This window comes from Vulpes lagopus, chromosome 9 (assembly GCF_018345385.1).
Source record: "Vulpes lagopus strain Blue_001 chromosome 9, ASM1834538v1, whole genome shotgun sequence".
Lineage (NCBI taxonomy): Eukaryota > Metazoa > Chordata > Mammalia > Carnivora > Canidae > Vulpes > Vulpes lagopus.
The window spans coordinates 25,139,068-25,157,139 of NC_054832.1; the positions used below are offsets into that span (position 1 = coordinate 25,139,068).

Here is an 18,072-nt window from a genome sequence, read left to right on the forward strand (position 1 = left end):
GCCTCTCTCTGTGTGTCTATGAACAAATAAATAAAATCTAAAAAAAAGAAAGAAAATTGTGCAACTGATTTTATAAAATATCAGTTTGTTAAAATAAGTAAATACTAGTTGATTTAGTTACCTATTTCTACGGAAAATTATATGTTAAAAATTATGTAAAGGTTAATATTGGCAAGTTACACTGCATTATTGTATTTCTACATTGAATATAAAATGAAATTTGATGTCATTACTAATTTACTATGCCCATTCAAATTTATTAAATAAAATAAATTTAAAAAAGCAAAAGGAAAATTAAATACTCAAAATACAGGGTTTGAAATCCTCTTACATACAAATAACAATAGTAGGTTATACATTTATGATATTTTTCTTAATTTTCTTTTATTTAAATTTCCTAAAATGCAGTTTAGTAAATTTAGTAATTTAAGACATATAATCATGAGTGTGGCTGCTTTGTGTGTAAAATGGAGAAGACATTAAACGATTGAAACTTCATTTCTAGAAGGTTTTTTTGTCATGTTACCATTTTATTTTTTTGTACATAATTTGCCACCATCTTAAAATGTCTTATTGATTTATGTATATTACCTTCTTTATTTTCACTTTGCAAGATTATGGGTCTTGTCTGTCTTCTTCATTACTGTATTTTCAACCATTAGTATCAGTGCTTGTCATATAGTCAGTGCTCAGTAACTGTTGAATGCACCAAATCTCTTCATTGTCAAGAAATGATTCTCACAGACTTTGTTCTAGAATGAACCTATTTTTGCTTACCTTTAGATGACCATAGTGATGATATAAGAATAACAATGAGTTTTATTGGGATCCCTGGGTGGCGCAGTGGTTTGGCGCCTGCCTTTGGCCCAGGGCGCGATCCTGGAGACCCGGGATCGAATCCCACGTCGGGCTCCCGGTGCATGGAGCCTGCTTCTCCCTCTGCCTGTGTCTCTGCCTCTCTCTCTCTCTCTCTCTCTCTCTCTCTCTCTGTGACTATAATAATAAATAAATAAAAATTAAAAAAAAAACAATGAGTTTTATTTAGGAAATATCTCCTTTACAACTTAATAAATTATTTATTTATCTAAATTAATAAATTTAATACATAAATTATTTATCTAAATTAATTAATTTATTGGAATCTTTCTAGGCAGCATTTTTTCTCAATCTTCCATTTCCAAGATGTGCTAATAACATATGAAATATTGTACAGAGATATGTACATGCATTTCCTGGTTGCTCCATAAGACACAGACAGCGGCATATTGTGTAAATTATCTTTAAATAACATACAATACAGGGGACTACCATTTGGAAGGGAGATGCTGTGGTGCACTTGCTTTCTGTTTCAGCATCTTGGCTTACCTACAGCTCTGCTTCATAAACTGAAGCATTGAGGCTGTCAGGAATGTCTTCTTATTTTCACCCCTGCTAAATTGCCATTATTTTCTCCATCTCATGTGCATTGTGCCTTCAGCTCCTGTAGCTCTGATTTATTCAGTTCCACCTTTCTCAATTCCTGAAGGTGAATTCAGGTTGCAAACTATAGTTCCATAGTAGCTATTACTTGCATTTTCTACCCACTATTGCTGAAATTATTTTCATGTCCCTGAGAAAGGTTAGAAGTTTATCCTTTTCATTGTCTGTTTAATCTTCTTTCCTCTCTCACTCTTGTTGATGTCCTTGTTGAGTTGTTTCTCGTTTATTGAATCTTCTAAGGGCCTCTCTTCAAACTCTATACTTTAATATATTACAACCATCCATGTATTGTTGTCTCATTATACTTAGAAATGTATGCAGACTGAGAAAAGTAATTTAAACTTTCCCTAATGGATATTTATGGGCATCAAGTCAAGGAAGTGAAGAGAACCAAATTGTAAATCAAAATCTGGCATGAAACATGCTAGTCTGTTGAAAATAAAACTGTATCAAATCTAAATACTTTCTCATTGAATTGCTTTTCAACCTGAACCAACCAACAAGCAAGCAAAGAGAAACATAACCTCGATAGTTTTGAAAGTGAAGAAGTAGAAATTTAGAACTTAAGTCAAATTTATAAAGCTCTATTACATACATATTTTTATTTGCTAAATTCAGATGTGATAAAAGGAGCCAGTCGCATCAATAAAGAGAGCCACCCCTATGAAAAGAGAAAATAGGGCATTAATAGGGAAAAGTTAGATAAAATGCATTCCAAAGCAGAAGGAGGGATAAGGAATATGTGATAGAAGCCATATTGTTCATGTTAGAATCATGAGATTACATAGTAATTTTGCCAAGACCATTGTATATGTCTGTGTGTATACCTGCACCCACAATGATACAGTAAAGGTGAATTCATATTTCTATCATGGTAGATAGTCATCTATGGAAAGTGATGATTAGTTCCCAAACATCCTGGGAAAGGTAGGTTTTGGGGAAAATAACAGAAGGTGTTGGATAAAGGGCCCTTGCATCACCATGTCTGCGTCTCACCATATTCCAATCTCTTTCTATGAATTCCCTAGAATGACTGCCTTTAAAGCAGTGAGAGAAGAGTTGTAATCACCTCCCCCCAACATACACACATACAAACACACACACCCCAGCTATTTTACTGTGTGATAAAGAAAAGCAAAAGCTTTGAAGAATAGAAAGATACATCATGTACTAATTATTAGGAAACTTTAATGAAGAACTCTCCTCCACTATGTAGTAGCCTAGCTTTTGAGAATATTTTACTTTGGCTTTATAGCACACACCTAGGATTTAAATGAGTAGTATACAGGAGTAATACTCCTTTATTGAATGAAATTAGAGAAACTGCTTCCCTGAAAATCTTTGAAAGATATAGAACAAGAGAGTTACTTCATCCGTTGAGCATGACCAACTAATATTTGACATGGCACAGTTTCAAAGTTTTGCTTTACATACCTGGCTTTAAGAAGACTATGAAATGGTACCTTTGTGACTAAATATATGGAGACTAAATATACTTCCAAAATACAATCCATTTTCTGTCTGTCAATTGGGGCAGACCTCTGGTGCATTATATGAATATATATTATAATGAAATCTAATCATGAAAATTTATAGTATTGTGAAATCACATTAAAAGAGTGTTTGCCCCATGAAAAGAAATTGGGAAATTTGGTATTGAATATGAAATATGGAAAATGTATTTGGTAGAAATAGTATATCAATTGCTGCGAAGTCTATTTTCTAACTATACTGTATCAATATATACTTGAAGAACAAAAGGACCAACACTATCAACTGAGACTCCATTATGTCTATTATTATCTAGGCAATAAATTTGGGTGAATCAAAAATTATACCCAGTTCATAGTCTATTTTATTATATGCAACTTGATTAGAAAGCACGTTTGCAGTTGTCCTGTTCTATGACTGACCTTTCTATGCATAAAATAACTAATTTATTAATACATAAAATATTAAAAATTCTGTTGAGTATTATATATAGCTACCTCTTTTTTTCTTTTGGAGTCCCAATTCAGTGAAAACATTTACTGCTGAAAAGTTTTTAAAGATTTTTTGTTGTTGTCTTCCATAATTCAGGTTATCTGGAATGAATATACCACCACCAATTATCAGCAACAAAAACTGGCTCAGACTGCATTTTGTTACAGACAGCAATCATCGATATCGTGGATTTAGTGCTCCATATCAAGGTATATTTAATGAATACCTTTGTTTCTCTTGATACATGAAATGATTTGGTTTATACAGCTGCATTTTGTGATAGAAGCAAAATATCTTTTGCATTAATAAATGTTAATTTGAATAAGCAAAAATGGTCATTCTCTTGCTGAGGCAATAATGTGATAATATTTAAATTACAATAGAAAAGTTAGTTGGTTTTTATAGCCCAGCATTCAAGATAAAGAATATTATGACCCCTAAAAAGTAATATGTAACAGATGTCATATTTTACTTTAATAAAGTGCTTCAGTGATTGGACACACTTCCTAAAGCTGTCCCACAAAACACTGCAGAAAACCTGCGGTTGTAAATAGGCTCTCCCTCAACTGAAATCCATTTTCATATACCGTGTGTTTGCTATTGCTATTTTAATTAACCTTGTTAGGATTATTACCCACTATTTTTATTAACAGGCATAATTTTGAATAAGTGGGATATAGCATTTGATGTATTAACTTGAAAAAACTCTTTATTTAGAACAAGATTATTATGAAGATGGAGTGTTAATGAAAATGTAGCTTCTACAATGTTTAGTAATACTATGTGGGTTTAGTCTATTTTTTATCTTCCGACTACTTATGTAAATAATTCATTTCATTCTCAGTAGTGTATCGGCTACTGTGAAGGGAATTCTGAGCACTACCACAGTTACACTTTTCCATTTATCTGTTTTTCTTTTTTTATTTAATACTTTCCTTTGTAGTAGTCTCAGGTCTTAGGCACTTTACAAATTTAATATGGTGATTTTAGGCAGCTTATAGTTAATACCTAAAGTGTTATTAGGCCACATACTGTTTTCTGAAATACAAATTTCAACAATTCATTAATATTTTGAAAATGAGTAGCCTATCTATAGCTGTCCTATCAATAAGATTTCTGACAGTAGTAACAGATAAATGTGATTGTATTTTGACATTTATAATAGTATATTGTATATTACTGTAAAAAAATCCCTAAGATAATAGAAGTAAAGATTTTAGACAAATTCCACTGTACAAAAATCTATAATTTCTATTGCTAATGTAGTTAATTTGAATGGAAGCATGAATGCAAATATGCTAAGTCCATGCATTTCTCAAAACAGGATACATTATACACCATAAAATACCGTATTTTAAAATTGAAAATTAAATATGCATAGAAGATGATTTTTATATATTTTGTTAAAGATAGCTGCCCAGAGCATAGTATCTTGAATCTTACCAAACTTAGCCAGTGTCACTTTTAAATTTGAAATAACATTTTCTTGAATTTCCAATTTCAATTTCTAAAAGTTTTGTGTACTTCAGGAATCAGGACTCTTTCTAATGAAAAGAAAAAAAGAAATGTTGTGAGCTTCTTTATCTCTCTAGGTTGACCCCTTCCTTTTGGAGTTTTCCAGCCACATGATTTTATGGCTCTAATTCCCTTCTGCAACGAGTTAAAGCAGATGGCATGGCAGAAATTCAAAAGACTATCATCTTTGACTCATGTGGTGATCTTTTCTACTAGATTCATGGAATGTTCCAGTGAGATGGCTTTTCCTCCTTATCTGAGTAGAAATAGAGTATTTTATATTTAAGTGGAGGAAAAAGATGATCTCCTCTCTCAAAATAAAATGATGCTTCATTTGCTTTATGTAGTATGGTTTCATGAAGCTGGTGTCTTTAGATAGGGTTGCTTTGCATTATAAGGCAGTAGTGCAAAGCTACCAGTAGATTTGTGTATTTAATTATTATTTTCAGTATTCTACTTGCTGATCTTAAATTGAATTTTATAGTACCTTCAGGTTCAATTTGATTTTCTAGCATTGCCCATCTGGTTTCAGGACTGAAAAAGAGCCTAACAATGAATTCACTGTAGTAAAATGGAAAGGAAGTGTTTTATGGGGTGTGAATTTTTTTCTGCAGGAAAAGGAGCTCAAAGGAGGTAATTTCTGGTGTAATCTATATCTACACAATACAGAGGAAATAAAGTGGCCTAAGAAAATGGAAGCTTTGGTTTTATAATATGATCAAAAAGTTTTATTATATAAAAATCTACCCTTATATGTATTCTTTTAAAACTTTCCTGATTTAGGCCTGACTTTTCTCATTGCATTATGTCCAAATGATATTTCACCTAGACAACATAAATTCAGTTGGATAAGTAATTCTTGAAACTCTAAACAAACAAAGAAATTTGGACTAAAAAAATACCCTGTAAAAAGCTCACTTAAATGGCTGTAAAATTCATAATTCTGACAGTCTGAAAGACATGCCCTAGCATGAAATGCTAATCATGTTGTTTCACATTGTACCATGCCACCATTTAATATCAATGGTATCTAGATTAAAGCCAATTGAAGAGAACAAAAATTATGGAATATACTGTATAAAAGTCACAACCAGATCTCCATGTAGTACACATCTTAATAACTCAAATACTGAGTACTCAGTGATTATTTATTGAATTATATATTATTTTGAATTTATTTAATGTTTTAATGAAACTCTAGGTTTCCAATGACTGATTATTTTCTCCAAGAATTTCTGTTTAACCTGTGTTCTTTATAAAATGTCATGAAAATTAATTGCAAACTTACTAAAGGTTCCTGAATGACATTAGCTATGTTTTATAGTGTGCCCCATAATTGATAGAGTAGGCATATGGACACATGAACATGCTTTCCTCAATAGAGCCTCTTTTACATTGTGTTAGAAGCTAGCTTCCTTATTGGTTTATATATAATTTAAATAGGGTTAAGTAGAGGTAGTGGATAACATACTAACAAATGTAGTTCTGTTTTAACTTAAAAATACTAAGTCTTGATTTAAATAAATGCTGTTGATATACAGATTACTCCCCTTCCCAGAACCCATACTGAATATGTTCACTTCTATCTAAAATCAGCAAAACTAACTCTTCTTTTCCCTCTGAATTTCTTTATTTTGGAAATATCTTCTTTGAAAACCCTATTAACTCTACTATGCTTTTCAATTTTTCCTCTTTAATGTTCAACTTTCCCCCAAAGAAACTCATTCCAATATCATTTTACTTTATTAGTCTTTGTTTTTAAACTTCTTCCTGCATTCAAGTTTCATTAAACCTTTTTTAATGAGAGCTTGAATCATTCTACTTCACACATAAGTGGTGTAATTTTTCTTTAACTGTGGTGTTTGGAATTTCTCGTATTTATTTATTGAAACATAGCATTGTCATTTGATTTTTATTATAAACGTACAATCTATTTATTTTCTATTTCTATAAATATTTGATCATGTGTTCTTAATTTATAAATTGGAATGAGATTTTCAGATGGCAATTGCCCAATACAGAAAACATTACCTCTAAATGATGTTTATTAAAAAAAAAAGAAGTATTATGTTTTAACCCATCAGTGTCAATTATTCAAGTATGACATATTATTACATTCTTCATTTTAGGTTATCCAACATATCACATTTTCTTACTGTACAAAGATGCTGTAGCTGTAGATAATCACAAAACTGTCTTTGGCACGTATGTTTAGGATCTGCAGCATACAATTAGCTCCAATTACCCAAATACATGAATATTTCTATATTATAGATTAAGTTTTTCAAATTCTTACAGATTTTATCCTGTTTTGACTTTTCCTTTTCTTCTATAATTTTAGGTGATTCTTCTTTTATAGGTTAATATTTTATAGGCACTTATTTTCAATTTAAGAAAGATACATACGTTGTAATACAGTGTATTTTAAAGTTAGGAGGGAAAATATTTTATTACATATTTTCTCAAAGAGGTTGTCAAGGTTTTGGGATCAGCTGTGTGGTTTTTTGGTGAGAAAAATGTAGTTAATGAATTGAACTTTCAAATTGTATTGAAAATGCACTGCCATAAAATTCAGTTATATAGTGGCCTGTAGCATTTTAGATTCACATAATTTAAGTGAAAAACAACTTTAGATTATAACTCCATTTCTTACGTTTGGAAGTGTTTTGACATAAATGTGAGTGGAGAGTACCTGAACAAAGATAAAGTCATCAGGGGGTCCAGTGTAGTTTATCAAAGGAAAGACTAAGAAGTGAAATCTTTGAGATTGAGATTGTAATTGCTGATCTGAGCCTCAGTTTCTCTATCAGTAAATAATAAATAAATAAATAAATAAATAAATAAATAAATAAATAAACAAATAAATAAATAATAAGTAACAATTACCAGACACATAATTGTTGTGAAAATCAAAATGTATTAGGATTTCTGTAGGTAAAAGTCAGACATTCAGTGAATAAAAATGCTTCAGTGGAAAGAAATAACCACAGAAAATGAGTGAGAAACACACTTTAAGCATGTGGTAGAAATAGTTTAAAAGTTGTGATCCAACATAAATTTGAATCCAGGGATCACATATAAAAGTGAAAAATTTTATGTTTCATAGGTGCATTCCCACATTTCTCCAGGGAATACTCTTTTCCTTAGAATACAGTTTTAAAAATGAGATCTAAAGAAAATAAACTCAGTTGTGTTATAAAAATTTATAACAGTATTTAAAACAATACGGTTCAAATTTAAAAATAAAGCATAACATCCAAGCAATCTGTGTAATGATATTTTTTTTTTCTAATTTTCCTTAGGCATCAGTTTTTCTTGGTTTACCTTCATATATCCATTTGTAATAAAGCACAAGGAATCCTACCTCAACATTCTAATCATAAAACTCTTCCTCTAATTTGATAATTGTCAATGTGAGTCATATGATTTCAACGTTGGAGTTGGGACTGTAATATAGTAGGAGAAGATCAACACTTTTGATTTGGATAACTTAGGTGTACATAGTTTAATGTAATAGGAATGCTGGACATGGTCAATTGGGTTATTTTCCTGGTGAAGGCAATAGACAAGGTTTTTTAAATACAATTCAAAAAGTATGCAATATATATATATTTCATATTAAAGTAAGTATTAATTTTAGAGAGTACATACTGTGGGAAAATTCATAGACTGTACTTGAATTGTTATCTCAAAATAATCTCCGTTTCAAACATTAGAAAAACTACATATTTTAAACTTAGAAAGTCAGCTAGTTTTTTAATTTACTGAGTTTTAAGAGAATGAGATGTTGAATTTCATTGGTATATAGTTTGAAAATAACTTCTAATCTTGTACTTTATTTCTTTTTGATTTTATTATTAACATCACTTTTTTTTTCCCCTTCAAATCTCATTCTGTGCTAAACCATTACTTTCATCTGGAAATTTTCTTTTTCTTTTTAATTTTAGTGTGAGGTTAAAAAAATATATTTTTTTACTTCTAGCTTTATGAACTTGTCTAGTTCACTGTTGTAATTGGTACCTACAAAACCAGCAGAGATAGTGAAGAAATTTAATAGTTAAAATGGCCTAAGTAACTCCTGGTCTCTAAAAGAACCATTAAGGACGCCCTGATGGCATTTTTCTCTGTGATGTAAAATTTATGTTTTATAGTCCATGCCAATAAGACATTTAAGGCTTTTTACCATATTCTTTGATGATAGAATTAAATTCTTCCATAACTAACTATATTTACTTTTTCATTCCCATCCTTAAAACTTATTTGCCAATCTTCTTATATATCCCCCAGACCAAAATTCTGTTCAGAAATTGTGGGAGTGTTTGACAGTAAACTGGCTAATTGTCATTTCATTTCAAATTTTTCTGAAGTAGACATTTCACTATGAAATGCAACCTAGTAAACTGAGCAAGGCATTGTATATCAGAAACACAATGTTATTGATTTCCTTTTGTTTAACTTTAGTCAAACATAACAGTTTCTAGTAAAATACTTTATCTTGCTAAACATTTTAACATTTATGAATTAAAAGTAAGCCATATGACTGATAGTATTTAGAATTGGACCATAGTTTTAATATATGAAATGAGATTTTAGATATAAAGTAGAATATTAGGAATAATATTTCATTTATCTCATCTCACTGTTTTATAGTCCTTTTATTCTGGTTGTGAGTTAACTATATGCATCAACACAGAGAATACCCAGAGTTATTGATGGACGTCCTTTATGAGAAAAAAGTATTTTGGAAGTATTACATTCAAATTCTGATAAAGAAGATCACTTTAAAACCAGATGACAATGGGTTTTAAAGCAAAGTAGAGCAAGAAAATGCAAAGAGAAAGAATGTATATACTTAAGAAATAGTCATAGAAATCAGACTATTAAAAATGATATGGGGATTATATTATAAAATTTTCATTATTTTCTAAGGAGTTGAATAAATCTCCATAGCATTGATATTATAATGATTTTGACTTATAGTAAAGAAGGAAAATATCATAGATTGTTACTTTAAAGAAAGATCTTCAATGGATATCTTCAACACTTGTTAAGTGTTCTTACTTAAGCCAATATTTTATTGTTTCTTTAAAAAATATTTAATGCTTAAAGTAAAATCTTTATGGTTTGTTAAGTGTTCTTTCTTAGGCCGATATTTAATCCATTTATATAAACCCTTTTTTGATATGTCTTAAAAAGTAAAAGGCAAATTATATTAACCTTATGTTACAGTTTCATGAAAGTTGTGAGAATCCAGAAATATCCTAGTAAAATGATTGTGATTTAGATTACTATTTTCAAATAAAGCAACCACTATGAATAGAAGATAATTATCAAATATCCAATGGTAATAGTTTCAAAACATATAGTAGGTTTAAAATAGAGTGCATGACAACTATACAATTGAAAACAAAATTCATATTGGTATAACATTTTAATTTGGCTCATACTTTCCTTCTAACGATAGAACAAACTTGCCGGTCTCTTCTAGGAAAAACGTTTCTTTTGTGTTAACTCAAATTTCTTGGGGCAGAAGCTCAAACTTTCAGGATTTAGATTACTTCCTTATTTTTTAAAGAAAATTTGTAGATGTAAGTGACAGCCTATAAGGCCTAGTAATGATGGGGTGAAATGTACTGTCCACATATAAAAACTTTGCTCTGATTCATTAATATTAACCAGCTTCGGTGATGTTACTTCTTGGTTACCTAGAATCCTGTTGAAATCTTCTAGTATCCACAAGGCAACTTGTGGAATGCTCTTTAAGCATGGTCAGTTGTCTACCTTTCTGATTACTCCATGACATCTTTTTTCTGAGTCTTCCCATCTATTCTTTAGCTACAGGTTTTTAAGTTTCATTTTCTACTACAAGTTCCTTTTTTCCTTACCATAATGACCCCATGGCAGAGTCCTGGCTCTGTGTTAATGCATTCATACATATTTGCCACCCAATGCCCATAGGTCAATAAAGTGTAAAACTACCCACTTGCTGGACACTTATTACTCTGGTGTTCTGCTGAATCTGGATATGTCTTTAAGGGGCTTACATTTTTTCATAAGTCAATGCTGTAAGATTTCAGAATTAATTCCTTTAGCAAATATAGCTTAACGAATTTATATAGATGCTTTTATTATCTTTAACTTCCATCCTCCATGAGAGTTTTTACACAAAAGGGCATCTTGACTTTCTGTCCTTATTAGATGATATGAAAGCTGTTTGTGTGTCACGTCCTGAGTTTTCACTAATCGCAGGTTTTATTTTTTTAAAGATTTTATTTATTTATTCATGAGAGACACACACAGAGAGAGAGAGAGAGAGAGAGAGAGGCAGAGACACAGGCAGAGGGAGAAGCAGGCTCCATGCAGGGAGCCCGATGTGGGACTTGATCCCGGGACCCAGGGTCACGCCCTGAGCCGAAGGCAGACGCTAAACCGCTGAGCCACCCAGTCGTCCCAATCACAGGTTTTATAAAGCTCTATTAACTATGTCTTCCAGGTTTGCTTCTTGTTCTGAAAAAGGAACTGTTTGAAATTTATATTTCATATTCTCTTTCACCATAACATAACTATCAAGACTGATATCTAGATATAAACTTTAAAAGAATATAATATTCAGTCAAAGTTGTATAATAACTCCCTGAAATCAAAGGGATCCCCAGGGGCTCAAAGAATGAGAGAAATCTACAGTATCAAGATTAATAGTAACAAGAAATACTTGTCCGGGTATTAAGTTCAAAATTGATCTATCAAATATACATATTTACTACATAAGGTTAAAATATATTCTGTGCTGATTAAATAATATTATCTAAGCTACCTTTTAATTGCAAATTTATTTTTTAAAAAAAGTATGTAAGTCTATTCACTATCTTTGTTGTCTCAACCAACTGTGGGCTAGTATTTTCAGTTAACATAATTTCTACTGAGCATTTTAAATTTTTAGAAAGTAATGAATTCATGAATAACATTTTTTGTTTATAACTATTTGAATCTCTTGTATTTCAAAGTACATCTGGTAGATTACAAAACTTGCCATCATTTTATGATAGTTCCTCATGTTGATTCAATATTGTTCCATATAGCATTCATTTGTGTATAGATACATGTGATAGAATTTTATTCACATTAAGAATTCTTAAATGCTAACATTTACTGTCTCCAGAAAGGGCGATTCTGTTACATCACCTAAGGATGAGCACATAACAAAAGATAATTGATTAAGTTGGTGTTTAACAAACAAAATCCAGTATTTTATAAATTCTGTTGCAATGAGAAGTATATTGAACAGGTAATTTTGACTTTAGTAATGATTCAATAATTGCACAATATGACCTCCAAAGGGCTTCTTCAATCAAGCATAAAGTACAAGCAATGAAACATACAGTATATTATTGATTCTCTGTATTGGTATGAAAAATAAAGTCTGAGGCAATGCTTGTGGACCTTCATAAGCATGTTTACCATGCCATTTGAAAATAACATCACAGAATTAAAATCCCTGGACTTTTTAAGTCAAATTCACGATATCCAGAAATAATTAGAGGCAATTTAGAAAAAGTTCCTTCATATGATTTAAAAAACATTTTTTTTCCTCAATGTAGAGTTGTATGACGATGGTGGTCACGCTGGGTCAATTTGGGGGTCTCAAAAGCTCCAGAAACACTAAGTTAAACGAATTTAAGTTGAATTATTTTGTTTGTGCAAATAATGCCTTTTAAGCTTATTTAGGACCTACTCTTCCACAGGATAGATTTTGGGAAATGATTCTATAAGGTATGAATAAACAGTTTGGCTTCATGTGACAATAAGTTTATTATTACTTAGCCTGATCTTCCTTCAGTTATGTAATTAACTGAGTATGAATGAGGCAGACAAATTGCTAATGTTATTTAATTAAACTGATATTTTTTTAGATCAAAGCCCCATTTGAGATTATTATGGTACATTTATTTATTAATTTATTTACTATCCTTCCAATTTTGTTCAACAAGAATATTACTGAGCACTTTATAGCAGACACTGAGTTAGGCTCTGATATTACAGTCCCTGAATTCAGCTTCCTGTTTAATATATGAAAATATGAAGGAATATTCCATTAAAATAAAAATAATTCATGAAATATTATAATTAAGAAAATACAGCTCATGTGGGAAGTGAAAGATAATACTTTTGCAGGAAAACTCTCACAATACTTGGCACCTGACTTGAGTAATGAAGGATGCAGAGTAGTTTTAGGTTAGAAGGGCGATATATCTATGGTATAAAACTACGTTAGTCTCCTATGGCTGTATAGGTTTTTAAAATGTTGAAATAGTACTGATTGGTAAATAAATAGCCACTCTCATTGGGCCAAGATTATCTTCACTGCTTTCCTGACTCCTGACCTGCCTCATCCCTTTCAAGACTCATTGTATGACAAATGGCTAATAACTGGTACAACAGGGTAATTTCTAGATGCTACTAGTGACCAACATTCACAATTCAGTTTCTGGTTCCCTACCACTTTTAATTCAGTGCTGTTAACATCACTCCAGACCTTCTGGTTCATGACAAATTCAAAATGACCAGCAAAAAACACTACTCCCTGTTACTAGTGATGACTTTAAGAAAGATGTGTTGTTTACTTAAAAGAATAGCACATATCCGTCCAACTTAAAAGATATGAGCAGTATAAATATTTTCTCTACTATATAAAAACTAGAAAACAAATTCTGAATTGTTTCATAGTTGTGTAATTTTATAATTTGCAACTCCCCAAAGACAGTGACTATGTCCTTTTATTCCTGCAACCCCAGAATTTCCTATTTTATAGGGGTATTGAACAAATGACTATTTGAAAAAATGACTGAATGTTAGAAGTTAGTTATGTATGTGTCACAGTTGACAAAGTGTTTGCATATACCTTATCGCATGGAATCCTTACAACATCCCATAAATTGTATCATCATCTCTATTTACCAAGCAAGAAATAGAAATAAGCTATGCAGGCCTGCTTTGCACAAGGATACTCAGGCTAAGTAGCAAGTGGAGGCTACTGCACCTCTGGTTAAGCCCTGAGACTGATGCCCTGCTGCATCACCCAGAGGAAGGGGTTTATTTGTCTAATTCACTCAGACATCCTATTTGAGCTAACTAGAGCCCTGATTTAATTAAAAAGAAAAGTGAAACCCAAGATCACATTAGAAAATAGCAGAACCAAGTCTGAATGCATAGAGTTTTTGCTTTTAAAGCCTGTGCTAAATCCACTATGAACTCCAGCCTTAGTTATCCTCAAATTTGCAAATCTGTAGAATAGATTTTTTACTGTTAGAAAAGGCTAGACTTCATGTAGAATCAACTTGGGTGAGAAACATAAGTGAAAATTGTGGAAGTACACTGTCCTTTATTAGAAACGACATGTTCATAAAATGATGATATCAGTTATTAAGTTAGTTAAAATACATACAGCATTTTGAATAGTGTCTGACAGAGAGTAAGCATTATATAAAGTGTTAGCTATTATTACTGTTATCAGCAGCAGCAGGAGGAGAAGCCTCATCACCCTTATTGTTTGTTAAAAATTACTTGGAAGGCAATTTCAAGCATGTTATGAATAATAGGGGTATTATTGGAAATGAAAATATCTCAACTTTTCACGGTATTTAGGTGGAGACTCATATTTATTTGATTACCTAATGTAAGTGCTTGTTTGTTTAATTTAAAATAAAGATTCCATTGAACACAGGTTTCAATAAGTAGATATTAGGATGAAAATTAGTCCCAGTAAACTATATCAAATATTTAACAGACAAATGTCTTACAAATTAACCGTGTGAGATACCAGCAGAGGATATTCCTTTCTCTACTATATATCTACAGAGTGAAACAAACAATAAAATCATCTGCTGTTACAGGCTGAGTTACTTTTTTGTGAGATCAGGTACTACTGACTGTTATTGGAAAATCCAAGAAAGAATCTGTAGCTATAAACCAGCTTAAGGTGAAAGAAGTATAAAACCCTCATTAGGAAAGGCAATAGTTTCATCATACCCAGTGTACTTTCCTGGAAAAAGTTCAAATTAAAACATTATATTTTTGATCTAACTAGAAAGCAACTTTGTTGCATTGGGATATATCCTTCTTTCCTACAGAAAATGTAATAAGTACTGTTTAGAGTTTCCCTAAGTAACGTGAGCCTCCAGATTTTGTGTTCCCATACTTATGTTGAATGTCCAAGTAAATACTTATCTTTCCAGTCTATCAACATAACAGAAAGCCAGTTGACTCTTTCCTGAGGCAGATGTTTAAGTAAGAAAAAACAAAAATTAAGATTGCAAAGTAGAGAGAGGTGGAGATTATCAAGAATAAAATTGCCTTTGTACAAGTATTGTTCTGGAAAGAAACTAGACTAGAAGTTGGTAAATCTGGGTACAGCCTCCAGTCTGTGAACTTGAAAAGATTCCTTAGTATTGCAGGACCTTGAGGTCATTCGATAACGGAACAGTAGACGTTATTCCGAGTCTAAAATTACTTGACTTAAATTTACTGTTTCCGGTGCCTGTAAGTCACAAAAGTTTCTCACAGTGGTATGTATACACACACACTCACACACACGTACACTTTTATATTTCCTTATAGCCACATAAAAAAGGTAAAAGAAAAAGACAAAATGAATTTAATTACATTCAATTAATAATTCTAACCTATTAACATTTCAACAGTATTATAAGATATTAGTAAAGTATTTTGCTTTATATTTTTCAATTAAGTCTCAAAATCTAAATTTATTTTATGCATATACCACAATTCATATTTAACATTAAATTTTCAATGGGAAAAGTTGACTTTTTAATAGGCTTGAAGAAAAATTTTCTTATAATTACAATAATAAGTAGAGTATTTCAATGAATTAGCAGTTGTTATTTACTTAGATTTCACTGTAATTCTTACCGTCTGCATAAAATATTCAAATAAACACATTCAATTCATGCTTCTAACACTTTCACTTCCAAACTTCATCTTACATGATGCGACAGTCAAAATGTAATACCAAAACAATAAAATTGTATTTAATGGAATAAAATTTTATTTATTTATTTATTTATTTATTTATTTATTTATTTATTATGATTTTATTTATTTATTCATGACTCTCATAGAGAGAGGCAGAGAGAGAAGCAGGCTCCTTGCAAGGAGCCAATATGGGACTTGATCCCGAATTCCGGGATCATGCCCTGAGTCAAACACAGACACTCAGCCACTGAGGCACCCAGGCATCCCTAAAATTGTATTTAATATTTCATGCTACCTATTTCTAGGTTGAAATTAAAATTAGTGACAATGAAATAAAATTTAAAATTCAGTTTTTTAAAAAACAATAAAATAAAATAAAATTCAGTTTTTCAGGGATGCTTGAGTGGCTCAGTGGTTGGGTATCTGCCTTTGGCATAGAGTGTGATCCTGAGATCTGGGATCAAGTCCCACATCGGGCTCCTTGCAGGGATCCGGCTTCTCCCTCTGCCTCCCTCTGCCTCTCTCTGTGTCTCTCATGAATAAATAAATAAAAATAAATAAAATAAAATTCAGTTTTTCAGTCTTACTAGCTATATTTCAAATGCCCAAAAGCCACAAGTGGTGTGGCCTACCATACTGTACTGCATAGCCTCAGCAGTGAACAGCCCTCTGGTGGCAGCTGAGTTAGTGCTCTCCAATTATAAGAAAGAAGGAAATATGCTCAAAAAATCACAATAAATACACTGAGAATATGATATAGTATCATTTTTCCCGTTGTTCCTTAGCTTTGTATTGCTGTCCACTAATATTTTATGACTTACTGTATATGATCATTATACTTCAGGATCTGCCTTATTGCATAATTTTAGAATCTTAAATGATTTGAAAAACTATGATTTCCTTCTCTACGTTATGCAGTTTAAAATAAATCCATAGAAAAGCATTCAATAAAATTCTGACATTTGCCTTTTAAAATTTTTTAAATAGTAATTTCTTTGAAAATCAATTTTTCTTTTTTATGTTTTTTCCAATTTTTTGTCCCTTTAGTATGCTTACTCTGCCAGACATGTTGGACAGATCTGTCTTTTCCCTACCACAGATATTGAAAAGGTGTAAGCTTGTATTTAAAAATGGGACAAATATTTCTGTGTTCCTAGGCATTATTTCATATATTCTGTTGTTTCATTTTCTCCATTTGGATATTTATTTTTTGATTCAGGAAGTATGGTAGCCATATGCAAAAAGTGAAATGTCCAAATACATGTTAAGTTTTGAGAAAGCCACAGATTTCTTTTCATTTCCACTGTAGGATAAACTAACAAATTCTAATAAATACTTTCCAGAATGTATTCCAGAGGAAAGATACCCTCAACATGAATCTTACCCAGGATGAAAACTCAGCCCTTTGTGATCACATTAACTTGATAAATTAGTTTGCTAGGACAGCCATAACAAAATGTCACAGACTGGATGGATTAAACAACAGATTTTTTTTTTTCATAGTTCTAAAATCTAGAAGTCCAAAGATCAAATTGTAGGTAGGTTTGATGTCTTCTAAGGCTTCCTTCTTGGCTTGCAGATGGTCATCTCTTTGCTGTGTCCTCATATAGTCTTTCCTGTGTGTACATTCATGCCTGGCGTTCTGTCTCTCCATGCTTAAAATTTCTCTACTTATAAGGTTATCAGCATATCAGAGTAGAGTCCATCCTAATGCACTCATTTTAACTCAACAACCTCTTTAAAGAACTTATCCCTAAATATAGTCACATCTTGAAGCACCGAAGGTAGGATTCAACATATGAATTTTGGAGGGATGCAACTGAGCCATAAAACTAGAGACACAGTTTCAATTCTATAATTAGCATACCAAGCCCCAGCTTGATATACTGATATACTAAATGCAATTGAATGTTAAGTTCTTCCATCTCTCTCATTGTAGCATTTATTAGCCAGGAACTTGTGTAAATAAAGGAGAGGGTGGAAATGGACTCTTCTGTTTCTCCATCTTGTATCTTCTTCATTCTTCTAAACTCTTTATTTGCTGCTATTTTAGCTTTCACTAAGATCAAAGGTAGAGAAGAGGTAAAGAGATTGGTCTTGACCTCA

General features: G+C 31.6%; 1 protein-coding gene across 3 annotated transcripts in view; it reads left to right on the top strand.

The window, feature by feature from the left end:
• The window catches only part of CSMD3 (CUB and Sushi multiple domains 3), a 1,188,176-nt gene that overhangs the window by 425,435 nt on the left and 744,669 nt on the right, over nucleotides 1–18,072 (top strand). For all 3 annotated transcript variants that reach the window (XM_041769740.1, XM_041769741.1, XM_041769742.1), the window contains exon 6: nucleotides 3,559–3,671. In XM_041769740.1, the coding sequence (XP_041625674.1) occupies nucleotides 3,559–3,671 (113 nt within the window). The remainder of the gene's footprint in view (nucleotides 1–3,558; nucleotides 3,672–18,072) is intronic.